The 16,227-nt window shown below is 43.4% G+C and overlaps 1 protein-coding gene across 1 annotated transcript; it reads left to right on the top strand.

Annotated features, from left to right (window-relative positions):
- The first annotated feature begins 9,787 nt into the window (after nucleotides 1–9,787).
- Nucleotides 9,788–12,981, top strand: Defb4 (defensin beta 4). Its single transcript, NM_022544.2, has 2 exons — nucleotides 9,788–9,983; nucleotides 12,757–12,981. Exons 1-2 carry the CDS (start codon nucleotides 9,926–9,928, stop codon nucleotides 12,888–12,890), a joined length of 192 nt encoding a protein of 63 aa, NP_071989.1. The 5' UTR covers nucleotides 9,788–9,925; the 3' UTR covers nucleotides 12,891–12,981.
- Nucleotides 12,982–16,227: the final 3,246 nt, after the last annotated feature.

The raw sequence follows: 16,227 nt of genomic DNA, 5'->3' as shown, positions 1-16,227 counted from the left end.
TCTCTGTGAACATTCTGCTCATTACTAATATAGGCAACTAAGGAAGTCACTAAACTCAGTCTGATTTGAATGAAGCACCATCTCTGCAAGGTCCACAAGATACCTAAGCTCATTTCCCAGGGCCAAGGATAGCATAGGATGTGTGTGCATGTGTGTGCACGTGTGCATGTGTGTGTGCATGTTTACATGTGTGTGTGCTCACATGCATGTGTGTATGTGTGCATGTGTGCGTGTGTGTGCATGTGTGTGCATGTGTGTGTGCAAGTGTTTGCATGAGTGTACATGTGTGTAACATGTATATGAATATGTGTGGATATATGGAATATACATGCACACAGACAATCTATAATTTGTACATTTTATACTCCATTGAAAGTGGAGTTATTATCTCTTAAAATACCTCCTTTCGGTCTTACTATAGATATTTTTAACTTTCTGGACTTCTCCTCAGGTGCATCTTCCTGAAACTAAAATGTTGGTTCTCCCCAGGTCATCCTTTAACCCCTTCTGAAACTTTTGCTAGAGAAACGGGATTTCCTGCTGCTCTGGCCTTTACTCGGGTGCTTCCTGCCTACACACTCTATCCACACATTTCTCAACTATAGTGTACCCCAGGAACTGTCTTACAGTCTCTTCTTACTCAAAACAGCAAGCTTCCCAAATAGGAGTAGTCTTTCCCTAGATGTGCTTGCCACAGAGTCTGATTAAGTCCTCTATCTACGACTCTTGCTTTTTTTTTTTCCAAGATGATTTTATTGATTATTTGGGAATTTCACATTATGTACCATAACCATACTCACTTCCCAGTCCTCTAGGGTTTGTCCTGCACCCTTGTGATTCCCCCAAAAAAAGATAAAGAAGGAGAAAGAGGAGGAGGAACATGGTGAAACTCCCAGTATCCACACTTTTAAAGAAAAATAAGTCTGCCACCACTCACGCTCCCACCAGAAGCCTTCAGTTGTTTTTGATCTGTGGACATTCACAGATGGCCACCTTCCACACTTTGTTGTATGATTCTTAATTCCTAACAACGTGGCCTTGATTCCATTTCTAAACATTTAGTGCCTTGACCGAGCAACTGGTTAACAAGCAAGGTCTGAGTGGAAGGACATTCATACAGCTGAGAGATGATTCCACTTTGCTGCCCTCTAGATGTTGAGACAGTGATTCAGGTACACCCAGTCAGTGGTCTTCTTCCCTGACAGCAGCTAGAGGGGTGCACAAACAGGATAGCTGAGCTCTCAGCAGCAGTGCCCAGATGGGAAAACTGGGCTCTCAAAGGGGAGCACCCTGTTAGAGGGGTGCACAGACAGGATAGCCAAGCTCTCGGCAAGGGCAGAAGAACCACCCTGCCTCACGAAATTTATAACTCATCTTCCAACAAAGAAGGACCATGTGAAAGGCTCTTTCCAGGCTAAACAATGACCTGTGATGGAAAGGAAGAATGACAGGCACCTTTACCACAAAGGGCGGTTTCTAAGCCAAGGCACAGGGAGGCGGAGTCTTGTTATCAGCAAGCTGCATCAGGAAGCCACTGAGAGAAACTCGGTATGAGATACCCCCAATTCCTGTCAGAGGTGAGAAAAGGAGGATAGGGTCTCAGGCGGACACAGTGTTTGAAAGCTACAGCAGAATGGAAGAGGGGACTTCAGTCCCGGGGTGAGAGGTGACACGGGACACTTAGGACAAGACATCACATGGCCAGAACAAAACACAAGAAGGGAAGTGTGTGGATGTTGCCGGAGTGTGCTGGGCTGGAAAATGCATTCCCACCAGCAAAGTGGAGAGAGAGGTCCGCCTTGCTAAAGTAGTGCAGGGACACTACCAAGTTCTTTTTTTTTTAAAATTTATTAAATACTTTATACATTTTTATTTCAAATGTTATCCCCTTTCCCAGTTCCCCCTCTTTCATTCCCCCTCCCTCTGCATCTCTGAGGGTGCTCCCCAACCCACCTACCCACTCCCTCCCGTGTCCCCACCCTGGCATTCCTCTATACTGGGGAATCAAGCCTTCACAGGACCAAGGGCTTCTCCTATTGATGCCTAACAAGGACATCCTCTGCTACATATGTGGCTCTGTTGAAGGGCATCTGGGTTCTTTCCAGCTTCTGGCTATTATTAATAAGGCTGCTATGAACATAGTGTACCATGTGTCCTTGTTATATGTTGGAGTATCTTGTGGGTAAATGCCCAGGAATGGGTACCCCATGTGTACCCCATGTGTACTTTTTGGTTGGTGGTTCAGTCCCTGGGAGCTCTGGGGGTTCTGGTTGGTTGATATTGTTGTTCTTTCTATGAGGTTGCAAATAATTCTCAGCTGAGGAATATTGAATGGCTGGGAAGAAATGTTCAACATCCTTAGTCATCAGGGAAATGCAAATCAAAACAACCCTGAGATTCCACCTCACACCAGTCAGAGTGGCTAAGATAAAAAACTCAGATGGCAACAGATGCTGGTAAAGATGTGGAAAAAAGGGAACACTCCTCCATTTTTGGTGGGGATACAAGCTGGTAAAACCACTTTGAAAATCAGTCTGGTGGTTCCTCAGAAAATTGGACATAGTACTACCTGAGGACCCAGCTACACCACTCCTGGGCATATACTCAAAAGATGCTCCAACATATAACAAGGACACGTGCTCCACTATGTTCATAGCAGCCTTATTTATAATAGCCAGAAGCTGGAAAGAATCCAGATATCCTTCAACAGAGGAATGGATAAAGAAAATGTGGTACCTTTACACAATGGAGTACTTACTATTGGCTGTTAAAAACAATGACTTCATGAAATTCTTAGGCAAATGGATGGAACTAGAAAATATCATTCTTTGTGAGGTAACCCAGACAGACCTGAAAGAACACACATGGTCTGCACCACTGATAAGTGGATATTAGTCCAAAAGGTTGGAACACCCAAGGTATAATTCACAGATCAGGTTCTTTACCAAGAACTGTGCTGCTCACTGACAGAATCACTTTTGAAAGTCATCGGAGAAACATCTAAATCTGAGCTCAGCTTGCCTTTAAGGGAGACAGTCAAATCCATCACTCGACAGTCCAAGCCATCCAAGGGGCTCACTGCCATAAAAATGGGTAGACAGAGAAGCAGGAGAAGGATACAGTCCACTGCCCGAAGAAAAGTCGTGTAGTAAGATAGACCCACTGAGGCGCTGAGATCCTAGAATTAGCCAGCAGAGGTGGGAAAGAGTTATCCTAAGCAAGGCCTAGGGTAACAATGTTCCTGGGGTAGAAGATGAAGCATAGAAAGGATCAAACGGAACTTCCAGAGATGATCAATAAAGGTCTGAATAAAAACATTTGCTGGATGACGGCTGTAGAAGTAGCTGTTGGTAGAACGTTCATCCGGCAAGCATGAAGCCCTGGGTTCGATCCCCAGCACTGACTAAACCTAGGTGTGTCGGCTCATGCTCGTAATTCTAGCAGGTGGGAGGTGAGGGCGAGATGATTCAAAGATGATCATCAAACTTGATAAGCAGCCAAGGATGACCTTCTTCTTAAGGGGACATAGACAAAAGTTCACCACAAGGTGGCGGTAGCCTGCAATCTGATTCCTGGCCAATTCGGCCTTGCTCGCCTCTAAGAGGGGGGAGGGGGGAGGCGGGTTGGCCGTAGTGCCAGGTAATGGTGATATTTGGTAGAGTACCCTTCCAGCTCTGTGCTGTAAATAAAATGAGGATGTAAAGTCACCAGGACGCCTTGGTCTTTGAATGGGGGATTAGCAACCAAGACTTTGAATGCAGGGTCCTTGTTTTGTTTTCCAAAGGCAGCTGTCACTTTGGTAGTTGGTGACTCTTCCAGGTCCTGAGGTTTTCATGCGTGAAATTGAGTCCTTCCTCTCTGACAGGTTTGTGAGTGAGGATTAAAATGGCATGACTAATACTCAAATGATCAAAAATAGAGCCAGCTACAGATTGACAACACTTAGTGCTAAGCAAAAATACAGCCATCTATGCAAGGATCCGGGGAAGGAACTTATAGCGAGAAAACAAAAACAAAAACAAGAACAAACCACTTCATTCTTTATTAACACTTTATTTATTTATTTATTTATTTATTTATTTATTTATTTATTTATTTATTTTTTGGTTCTTTTTTTCGGAGCTGGGGACCCAACCCAGGGCCTTGCGTTTACATTCCAGATTATTTCCCTCCCGGTCCACCCCACTCCCAACCCGAGAGTTCCACTCCCATACACCTCCTCCCCACCCCAACCCCATTCCTGCACTCCCTCTTCCCCAGTGCTTCGTAGCCTCAGTAATGGTGTTAGATCTTGGGGCCTCTCCTTGAGCTGGATCCCACTTTGGGCCTGTAGCTGGACCTTCTTTTCCTCAGGCTCTTCTCTGTTTCCATCCCTGTATTTCTTTCAGACAGGAAGAATTATGGGTCAGGGCTTTGGCTGTGGGATAGCAACCCTATCGCTTGCTTCATGCCCTGTATTTCTGCTGGAGGTGGATTCAATAAGTTCCCTCTCCCCACTGTAGGGCCTTTCGTCTAGCCGCCCCCCAGTCCTGAGGATCTCTCACTTCCCGCGTCTCTGGTACATTCTAGAGGGTCTTCCCAACCTCCTTCCTCTTGAGGTCGCCTGTTTCCATTCTTTCTGGTGGCCTGGGGGCTTCAGTCCTTTCTCCCCACCCAAATAAAAGATCATGTTCCCCTCTCCACCCACCCCCATCCCCTTTCCCTCCCCTCTTTCTCCCTCCCTCCCCCCTTGTGGTTGCTTTCTTCTCCCTCCCAAGAGGGATTGAGGCATCTTCACTTGGGCCTTTCAGCTTGTTGACCTTTTTGAGTTCTGTGGACTGTATCTTGGGTATTCTGTATTTTTTTTGGCTAATATCCACTTATTAGAACATACCATGCATGTCCTTTTGGGTCTGAGTTACCTCACTCAGGATTACATTTTCTAGTTCCTTTCATTTGCCTCCAAAACTCAGGATGTCCTCGTTCTTAATAGCTGAGCAGTATTCCATTGTGTAAGTGAACCACATTTTTTTGTATCCATTCTTCTGTCGTGGGACATCTGGGTTGTTTCCAGTTTCTGACTATCACAAATAAGGCCATTATGAACATAGTGGAACATGTGCCCCTGTGGCATGGTGGGGCATCTTTTGGGTTTATTCCCAAGAGTGGTATTGCTGGGTCTTCAGGTAGGTCTATTTGCAATTTTCTGAGAAACCTTCAAATTGGTTTCCAGAGTGGTTGCACCTGTTTGCAATCCCACCAGCAATGGAGGAGTGTTCCTCTTTCTCCAATCCTCGCCAGCATCTGCTGTCACCTGAGGTTTTGATCTTGGTCATTCTGACTGATGTAAGGTGGAATCTCAGGGTCGTTTTGATTTGCGTTTCTCTGATCTCTAAGGACTTTGAACATTTCTTTAGGTGCTTCTCAGCCATTCCAGATTCCTCTGTTGTGAACTCACGTTTTAGTTCTATGCCCCATTTTTTGATTGGGTTGTTTGGTTTTTTTGGTGGTTAGCTTCTGGAGTTCTTTATATATTTTAGATATTAACCCTCTATCAGATGTGGAGTTAGTGAAGATTTTTTCCCAATCTGTAGGATGCTGATTTGTCTTATTGACTATGTCTTTTGCCTTACAGAAGCTTTCTGGTTTCATGAGGTCCCGTTTATCAATTCTTGATCTTAGAGTATGAGTCATTGGAGTTCTGTTTAGGAAACTTCTGCCTGTGCCAATGAGTTCAAGGCTCTTTCCCACTTTCTCCTCTACTAGATTCAGTGTATCTGGTTTTATGTTGAGGTCCTTGATCCACTTGGACTTGAGTTTTGTGAACTTGTGAAATGTAATAAAAAGAGCTTTACGGGACTAATAGCACAGGCTTGTAAATGATAAACTATTCTAGTTGTTATACATTTTAAAAAGTATGTTCTTAGTGAAATATATTAATTATTGATATGTGGTATTTTGGCCAACATCTTTACAAATTCATTTCTTAGACCGTTTACACATAATTTGAATCACTTACACATGTTCTGAGCAACTTGGTTACTTTTCTATTAGAATCAGGTGATGTACTATGGGGGAGTGAAGTGTATTTTGCAGGCTATGGAAATACTAGGACAAGTTATTATGAAACAAAGATATTCCTATATCTAGAGATGTTGATTATTTTTTGAAAAAACAATTTAAACTTTCTTGATAACTTTATATATAAGTACTGCATTTACATAATTTCCATTTCTTCCTGTGACTTCTCTTAAAGGTCTCCTTCAATTATTGTTGTTTTGTAAATAGACACATATGTATATATAAATGCAGCCTTCTGTGTTGATTTAATGTTGCTCATGTGAGTGTTTAGAGCGAATGACTTGAAATTGGATAACCTACAGGGGGGTTCATTTCTGGAGAAGTTTGTGCCTCTCTCAGCTGCCATTAATTGCCATAAAGCTGCCAATACTTTTTCATTCAGGGATGGGGCCCTGTGAGATTTCTCCCCTCCATATTGAAATGCTAATTAGTATTGTCAATGGGCAGCACTTGTTTAAGTAACCATATTATTGAGATTTCCTGGGTGAAGCTCCCTTCTCAAATACAGAAGATACAATATCATAGCTAATGTCCCGGTCTTCTGGTTCTCACAGATTTTCTACCCCTTCTCTGGTGACGTTTCCTAAACCTTAGGTGAAGGAGTGGTGTTGCAGATGTACTAGTCCGGCATGCAATCATGGCACAGACATCTTGAAGATGGTGATTCTTATAAAGGTATTTAATTATTCAAATCTCTCAGTCCCGTGTGTATTTGAATTTAATTTTACTTATTTTAAGATTCATTGATTTTATTCTATGTCGTGAATACTTAACCTGCATATCTATCTGCGCACCATGTGACTGTAGAGATCAGAGGGTGGATTAGATCTCCTAGAGTGAGGGATGTTTGTCAGACACCGTATTGGTGCTGGGAATCAAACCTGGGCCCTTCACGAGAGATAGACAAGTGCTCTGGACCATTAGGTCATCTCTTCGGCTCCTAAATTTAATTTTAACTGAAAATGTACACAGTAGGGTTTAACATTTCTGCTCCCCCTTTGTGGAGGTGGTGAATTCAGTTCTGTGCTGTGTGTGCTGGACACTCTGTTGCTGTACACAGTTACTGCATCTTTACTGTGAAGGAAAAGGAAAAGTTAAAGTCATCACTCTTGCCAACAATGGAATCATCTGAAGTGTCGTAAGCAAACATTCTTTGATGTTGACCACAACTCTCCATATATTTAATTCCCGTTTCTGAGATTATTTTACTGAGCTCTTGAAGTTTCTAAGGCCCTGTAAGAGTTTAAATTCCCTGGCATTTCCTGTCCTTCTACATAGTCACAGCTGGTTTGAGGTCATTTCTTGACTCTTGCTGGGACGTTTGGGTTTCCAGCCCAGAGCTCAGATCAGAAATAACATTTGTACACATATCCTGGGATATTTCCATTGATGGATAAATAAACTTTCCAAGGTTGGCCCACATGGAGACCATTCTTTTTCTCCAGAACTAGGGTCACAACTACCATGACCATCACAAGTCTGGACCCTGGCATTCCTAGGCTGTTCCAGAGGTGCTCAGAATGGCCAGGTCTGTCTTGCCATCTGGGTTCCAGTCTGTGTACTCTGTCTGCAGAAATACCCAGTCTTTGCAGTGCTCGCTCTATTGTACTTCATTTACAAAGTATCAAGGTAAGAGAAAAGACAAAGGCTGAGATGAAGGCAACGGAGTATCACACCAAGCACCACCCTCAGGTTCAGCCCCCACCCCCAATCAGGAAATGAATGAACTTTTAAAAGAACTTTTAAAGTGGTAACACCATCTCTTTGATGTATTTTTAAAACTACTTTTGAAAAGAAACACTGAAACTATCATGCTGAGAAATTTTATTTTCTGAAATCACATCTGCCCATCAGTAGGCTTTCCCTTAGCTGGGTGGCTGAGCCACTTCCCAAGGAGATATAGACTTTGTTTGCCTTTGTCCTGTGTACACGAGAGGTGTGGGGCCTGAGTCTAGTCTCCCCAAGCTCCTGGCTTTGTTGGTTACTATGGTACCTACTACATGAAGCTCACAGGAAACTAAAACTTATTTAGCTTTACACATGTCCTCACTCCAAAAGCTGCAAAATCTCATCTCTAGGTTTTGGTGAGGGGTCCTTGTTTACAATGATGGTTGTGTGGTCTTCCAGAATGTCCGCTGCTGGTTCTGCCTTTGAGGGGGACAATCCATCCTGGAGATCTCTTTCACGTGGACTTAGTAGGATGAATACAACCACAGGAAGTCACCTCAGCCCGTGTAAAGAGACAAGCATGAGCTGCAGACACAAGAGCTCTTGAAGAGACACTCAATCCATTGGCCTCAACACCTAGGCTCGTCACCATCTCCTTGATGCATTTGTCCTCAAAGGAAGAAGGGAAAGGGCAAGGCCTGCTCCCTCTTTCCCCCTCCCCTCACACCAATTGTTTCAGATTATCTTTGCTTCCTTTTAAAATCAAGGTCTACCTCATTTGATGAGTTCAAACCAGGAAAGACATCAGTCAGGGAAGTGCTTGCTACTGGCTGCTCCCTGGGATTGCAACAGGACTTTATGGGCAAACCACACTCATATGGGTGGGTCTTTAAATGACAGTGCATTGTTTTAATAGTAATTGGAGGCAGTTGAGTCATCCAGAAAAGGATGAGTTGGAATTAATGGTAAGTGTGCGCATGTGGGAACCACTACTTCCTTTCAACCTCTAAGCCCATTAAAGCCTCTCCCCTATGTTATGAGAGTTCTTTAAGATTGCTTGTTCAAAAGTAAAGCAAAGTCTATGAATAAATAGTCATGCTAACCTAATTCAAAGTGCATGTTTAGATTTAAAATGACGCAGGGAAAAAAACTCAACAGCTAATGAGATCCTACTTGTGCATATGGGAGGTACGGGAATATTGACCAGATATTTCTTCATGTATATAAATAGGACTGTGATGTACAAGGAAAATTCCCCTAAAGAAGCATTTGATGAGATAATTATAAAAAGGTTAGTTGAAGTTCTGGGATTCTGGATTAAAAACATTTTTTTTTCTCACCATGTGGTTGTACACACCTTTGATCCCAGGACCTGGAAGGCAAACAGGTGATTCTTTGAGCCTGGTCTACAGAGAGAATTCCAACACAGACTGAACTGCACAGAAAAACCCTGCCTTAAAAAATAATTTTCCCCCATGACACTAGGGAGTGACCCATGAGCCTAATGTGTGGTAGGTAAATGCTATTCAACAGAATATCACTCCCATGTTCAGGTAAGGTGTTACCAAATCAATGCTTTCTCTGAGATAGGAAAGAGCACACCTGACTCTATGTCCATCACATTGGGTGGATGGTCAGCTGCTGCAGGTTTTTAATAGCAAATGAATTTCAACATTGTGCAGTAACGTGGAGAAATCTGAGACCAGGCCCATGGTTCACCTGGAAAAGCTTGGGGAACGTTGATTGACTCACATTCTGTTGCATCCAGCATTTGAGTGTGCCCAAGCCCAGATGGGGGGGAGGTGAAATTAGACTCACTGAGGACTAAGCCTGTTGCCAGATTCTGGAATGACCAAGTCATATGTCTGAGGTACAGGCAAGTAAAGCCAAATTGTAACCAGTAAGTCTGTACCAGGACAGCATGGGTCCCTCCCACCAAAAAGGTAGGGCAGGAAACACTCTTGGCAAGAAGTGCAGGAGGAAATCATCTGAGGCTCTCCACCTATGCGTAAGAGACACGGAGTGTGCTCTCAAAGAGCTACTCCTTGACAAGAGAGGTAAGGTGCTCTGTATTTCATAATTGTAATTAGTGGGGTTCTACTCAGTGTAGAATCCTATGCAGGAGGCAGCACCTGGCACTATATAAGGCACTGAGCTCAAGTCTCTCTGCATCTCTGTACCTCACCAGGCTTCAGTCATGAGGATCCATTACCTCCTCTTCTCATTTCTCCTGGTGCTGCTGTCGCCTCTTTCAGGTGAGTCAGGGAAGTACAGTGGACCCAAAGTGAAATGAGAAAAGCTGCCTACCTGGTGTGTGTGTGTGTGTGTGTGTGTGTGTGTGTGTGTGTGCCTTTTTGTCTCTTTCTGTGTGTCTGTCTGTCTCTGTCTCTTTGTCCCTTTGTCTCCTTGACTCTCTTCTCTCTCTCTAACCCACTTATTTCCTTTCCTTTTCCTTTCTTTCTTCTATGTACATTATAGACAGTGTGCATTGTGTGACTACCAACACAAACCAAAGACTATTTCTTATTGCCATGAAGGAGCCTAACATAAACTCATGCTGAGCTGATCTGCAGCACTTGACTTCAATTCCTAACTCCTGGTGCTAAGCTTAAGATTATGAAGTGAGTCTCTTACAGGTAGCTTAAAAATAACAACATGAGGAATGTTTGATTCCTATCTGAAAAAAAGGTATTCATTTTGAAATCTTTGCATTTAAAAAGTAGAGTCTCTGCTTCCCTAGAGACGCCTTTATAATAAGCAGCCCATGCTCTTCTGGAGAACGTCCTCTTCCCCTTCCCCAATGAAAGAAGACCCTTGAGCACACACTGTGTACAGGGTAATTAAGCTCAGGGGAGCCTAGGAAACACATTTTCCAAATTCTGCCTAAATTGTATTTTGTGGAAAAGGTTTATATTCTTTTAAATTATGTGTACATGTGTGAATCTATGTGTGAGTATGTATATAGGTGTATGTCACACAGTACCGTACCCACAGAGGCCATAACAGAATATCTAATCTCTCAGAGATGGAGTTAGAGGCACACATGGGCTGCCTGATATGGTAGAAGAGACGGATCCCAGGGCTTCTGCAGGAGTGGTCTGCACTCCTAACTACTGAGCCATCTTTCCAGGATCCAGGCTGTGTTTTATCCTTGACAGTAGGCAAGCAGAAGAAAAGGGATGTGCAACTTAAGAGAGGGAGCTAAAACAAGAGAGAATGTGAAATGAATGAATGACGCAGAGGCCTCAAACTGCATCAGACAGAAATTATAGAGAGAAAAACATAATTTCACTAACTTTGTTGATGGATTCTGTTTTAGAGATGGGCATCTGTGTTCCATGAGATACCCCAAAACTCTGTCTGACATTTAGATGAATGTGAAGGAGGGACAGGGAAAAAAGGAAGTAGGGGATTAAGATCTGATATTACACATTATAAACTATCAAAAAAGTTCATTTTTACTTTTGATTTCCATTGTAAGTAACATAGGAATCAAGTTATCATTAAGCAAGTCCTACACACTGATATTTGGGTCAAAGACTTAGTTTAAAGTAGGTACCTGGAAGTTAAAATACCTTAGTTAACCAATCACAGAAAAACACACATGGTATGCACTCATTGATAAGTGGCTATTAGCCCAAATGCTTGAATTACCCTAGATGCCTAGAACAAATGAAACTCAAGAAGGATGATCAAAATGTGAATGCTTCACTCCTTCTTTAAAAGGGGAACAAGAATACCCTTGGCAGGGAATAGAGAGGCAAAGATTAAAACAGACACAGAAGGAACACCCATTCAGAGCCTGCCCCACATGTGGCCCATACATATACAGCCATCCAACTAGATAAGATGGATGAAGCAAAGAAGTGCAGGCCGACAGGAGCCGGATGTATATTTCTCCTGAGAGACACAGCCAGAATACAGCAAATACAGAGGCGAATGCCAGCAGCAAACCACTGAACTGAGAACGGGACCCCCCATTGAAGGAATCAGAGAAAGAACTCGAAGAGCTTGAAGGAGCTCGAGACCCCTTATGAACAACAATGCCAAGCAACCAGAGCTTCCAGGGACTAAGCCACTACCTAAGGACTATACATGGACCGACCCTGGACTCTGACCTCATAGGTAGCAATGAATATTCTAGTAAGAGCACCAGTGGAAGGGGAAGCCCTTGGTCCTGCTAAGACTGAACCCCCAGTGATCGTGATTGTTGGGGGGAGGGCGGCAATGGGGGGAGGATGGGGAGGGGAACACCCATAAAGAAGGGGATTGGGAGGGATTAGGGGGATGTTTGCCCGGAAACTGGGAAAGGGAATAACACTCGAAATGTAAATAAGAAACACTCAAGTCAATAAAAAAAATACCTTAGTTAAAAATAGGAAGATGGTTCAGTGATCAAAAGTATTGTTGGGGCAAGTATGAGGATCTGAGTTTTGGTCCAGTATCCATGAAGAGGCAGAGAGAGCTGGTTCACATCTGCAATGCTAGCACTAAGTAGGATCCCAGAGGCACACTGACCAACTAGCCAGACCCACCACTCAGTGAGTCAGGTTCAGAGAGAGACTGTCTCAAACAATAAGCTGGAGAGCAGTTGACGAATACATCTTATGCCAAAGTCTGGTCTCTCTATGTGTGTGTGTACCCTTGTACATGAATGCACACACTCGTATCCACGGGCTGTTTCTGATACTAGAACTTGTATGTGGAGAAAGAGAGGCAGGGCTGCTGTGAAGCAGCTGAGGGCTCACACAGAATCTTTACTGAGTTCCCTCCTGCTGGCCCTGAAAGTTCCAATCAGTCAGGTATGGAGCAGACCCTTCAACATTTGGGTCCTAGGAAGACCAGCACCCCTTCAGGCAGCAGCAGTGGCTAGAACTAGATTCAATTCTACTAAAAGATACATCCTAGATTTTGTGGGTGGGGTGGGGGGGAGCTTGCTGGGATTGACTCTGGATAATAGCGCATTGGTCTGTATTTCTGACCTGAGGCTTTCAACTCTAACTTGTGTTTTTCTTACTTATTTTCCAGCCTTTACTCAAAGTATCAACAATCCAATCACATGCCTGACCAAAGGAGGCGTATGCTGGGGTCCATGCACTGGCGGTTTTCGACAGATTGGCACTTGTGGACTGCCTAGAGTGAGATGCTGCAAGAAAAAGTAGATAAAAAGACCAAGAACCAATGAGATGAACAGAATTTGCTCCTCCATGAAAATGCACAAAACAAACCAAATTAAAGTACTTTGATAATTTTCTAGGGGATCCAGCAACTTCTTTTGACCTTTATGGAAAACATATATATATATATATATGTAATATATATATGTATGTATATATATATATTACATATAGGAAAAATACCATAAAATTAATAGTAGTAAAAATTATAATTTTAAAAATTGGGTCATTGAAGGAAACACTTTACCTTCAGCCTTCCCACATATGTACACAGGAATTTACCCATACAATCAAATGAGATAACACACACACACACACACACACACACACACACACACACAAACACACACGCGCACACACACAGACACACACACACACATACAAAAATGATTCAAAATATCCATAAATAATAATGACTGGACTTTTATTCAAGGACAGCATTTGATCTTTTGATTACACTATGAAACCCATACACTTCATTTTGATGTTGGGCTCCCCAGACTCTGTCCTCAAATAATTACTTTTAATAATCCATATTTTTATTTATTATACACTCGTGTTTTTGATCTGGTGGTCAAAGTCACTGATGAATGTTGCTGGAGTGACATGAATTTACTTCAGCAAGTGAAGCATCATTCTGGGTCTTCTAGAGGATGGCGGCCACTGCCACGTGGGGTAAGCCTCACAGGCTAGACCTTACCCTGACAGGTCTACCAGCTGTACAATCTCACTTTTCCTGCTAGCGGATCCCCAAGCATTGGTGGATTGCTAAGGTTTTCATTCTGTTCAGTGGGCATGGCCCCTTCTCCCAAGGAGCTTTGATCACCCTCTACGATATTAGGGGATGGACATTCCAAAGTCCCTATGACCAGCCTCCTACTGAAGCCCCATGTTAGGAATTTGATCCTTGGCTTACTTCTCTCTCTTAAGCAGTTTTCATGACCCCTCCCCATTGGGCGAATGCACCTATCTCATCTGATCTAGCAAACTGTTTCCTCCTAGGATTTTAAAAATCCTACACTTAGCTAAACTAATTTTTTTTAAACGTGTGAGTCCAGGCTCACTAGCACTAGCATCCATATGACAACCAGGTATGTGTAGATCTGGCTGTTAGTTATTAGTTATGGAATTTTTTCTTGTGACTCCAGTACAAATAGTTCAATAACATCCCCGCCCCCTAACGAGTGTCTCACTGTCCTCAGCTGTGCCTCCAGGTTGCCCTCTGAGATGTACCAGGAAAATCTCAAATGTCTAAAACTAATACCCAATTTGAGGGCATCCAAACTTACACACCTTTGCAATACGGTCTGGATTCAGTACCCATTCATTACACAAGGACTCCAAATGACTAGTAATGACACATTCGATCCCACCACTTTAAGAGATCTTCATACGTATTCCCAGTGGTCAGGTAAATGGAAAGAGGTCCCTTATGCTAAAGTTTTTATCTATCATCGCTCCAAACCCTCTCTCTGGTCTTCTTGTGCTCTGACTCAACTTCTTCTAACTAGGAAATCTCTACCAGTTGATACTACAGAACTCGATCCAGCTAACAACTGCCCACTTACCACTGCAGACTTGTCTCTACGACTTGTTCTAAAATCACAACCTCCTCACCTTCCTCTTCTCACCAGACATCCATGGAGCCTCTTTGCTCAACCTCCCCAGATTCCTCTCCACCTCCTGTGCCAGCTGCAGGCCACTCCAATCTTTGTCCAGTGGCTCCCACTTTCAGCCCTCGTAGCACTCATTCTAAGTCTACAGCTAAACTCCCCACTTCTCCCCCTACCCAATCTAACCCTGCATCGATCTTTCCTTTAAGGGAAGTTGCTGGGTCAGATGGTCTATTCAGAGTACATGTCCCTGTATCACTAAGTCAACTTTCTTAAATAGAAAATAGACTGGGATCCTATACCTCCAATCCTTCTGCCTTTAGAAAAGAATTTCAGTATATTACTCAGCCTTATAGCTCGATTTTCTATGACGTAAATATGATTCTCAGTAATAATTTACTTCCTGACAAACACTCAAATGTGGGAACAGGAGAGAATCCACGCAGATGAGACTCATCAAATATATCCAGCATATCCAATCAGAAATGAGATCATACCTGACCAGGATCCTCAATGGAATTATAATTCCTCAGGTGTTATTTTAGCCAGGAATAGATTCATAACCTGCCTCCTGGCCAGTCTCTGTAGGACAGTTCTAAAACAAGAAATTTTGAAAATCTCCAAGAGGTCAACCAAAATAAACAGGAAACCTGTCTCAGTTTTCGGTGCACCTTACAAAGGCCCTATTGCAATATACTAATTTAGACCCTGAAAACAAAGAAGGTAAGCAAGTCTCGATGACCTACTTCTTTTCCCAGAGCTACCCTGACATTAAAAACCAAACTTAGATGCTAGGAGAGGGAATGCCTAAATCACAGGCAGAAGTTTTATTGTTGGCCTTCAAAGTATACCATCATGGAAATGCCTACAGCAAAATATACCATATTCTGGCAAGGACTGTGTGACCAGCCCCAGCCACTGCCTTGGCTTCCAGGACTTCTAAGGCTCAGGATCTTAAAGGTTCCTGCTACAAATGTGGTCAACACAGTCACTGGGTTAGGGTTTGCCCTAAACCCCTCAAGCCAAAAGGGACATGTCTAAGGTACCATCAGGAGGGACACTAGGCTGTCAATTGCCCTCACAATACTCAGGACAGAGAAACATAACTCCCAGGTAACCCTCCAGACAATCTCCTAGGCTTGACTATGGACACCAGAAGAGACCGGAGCTCTCTTGACCCAACTACTGCCATCACTAACAGGGAGACCCAGGTAGTGACCATGATATGTGGGTAGCCCTTCTCCTCCTCTTAGACACTGGGACCACTCTCTCTGTCCTGATGGATTTTGGAGGACTTACCTCTCACTCTTGTTCCCCTATTTTCATGGTAGGAGGACAATTTTACTTTCCTCACCAAACCCCACCACTTAGTTGCATTTACCACTCCTTTTTGGTAGTCTCAATGTGTCCTCTCCCCTTATTGGGAAGGGATCTTCTAGCTAAGTTGGGAGCCTCTCTTTCTTTTGCTCCCCAATTAGAGCCTAAACTGAAGCTCACCCACAGCCCCTCTCATCTTCCTCCCAGCCACTCAAACTCCTAACACTAACATGTTGTTTCCTTTGCCAGCTTCTCAGATAGACTTCCAAGTCAGGGGCATCTAGAACCCATCTGTTGCTAAGCATCATTCTCCTGTTGTCATCCAGTTACTGGACTCTGCCACGTACATCACACAACCAAAATGCCTCCAGAGCCTCAGGGGACTTAGGTCT

Source organism: Rattus norvegicus, chromosome 16 (assembly GCF_036323735.1).
Source record: "Rattus norvegicus strain BN/NHsdMcwi chromosome 16, GRCr8, whole genome shotgun sequence".
Taxonomy (NCBI): domain Eukaryota; kingdom Metazoa; phylum Chordata; class Mammalia; order Rodentia; family Muridae; genus Rattus; species Rattus norvegicus.
The sequence above is the reverse complement of the archived record's forward strand: the minus strand, read 5'-3'. Positions and strand labels throughout refer to the sequence as shown.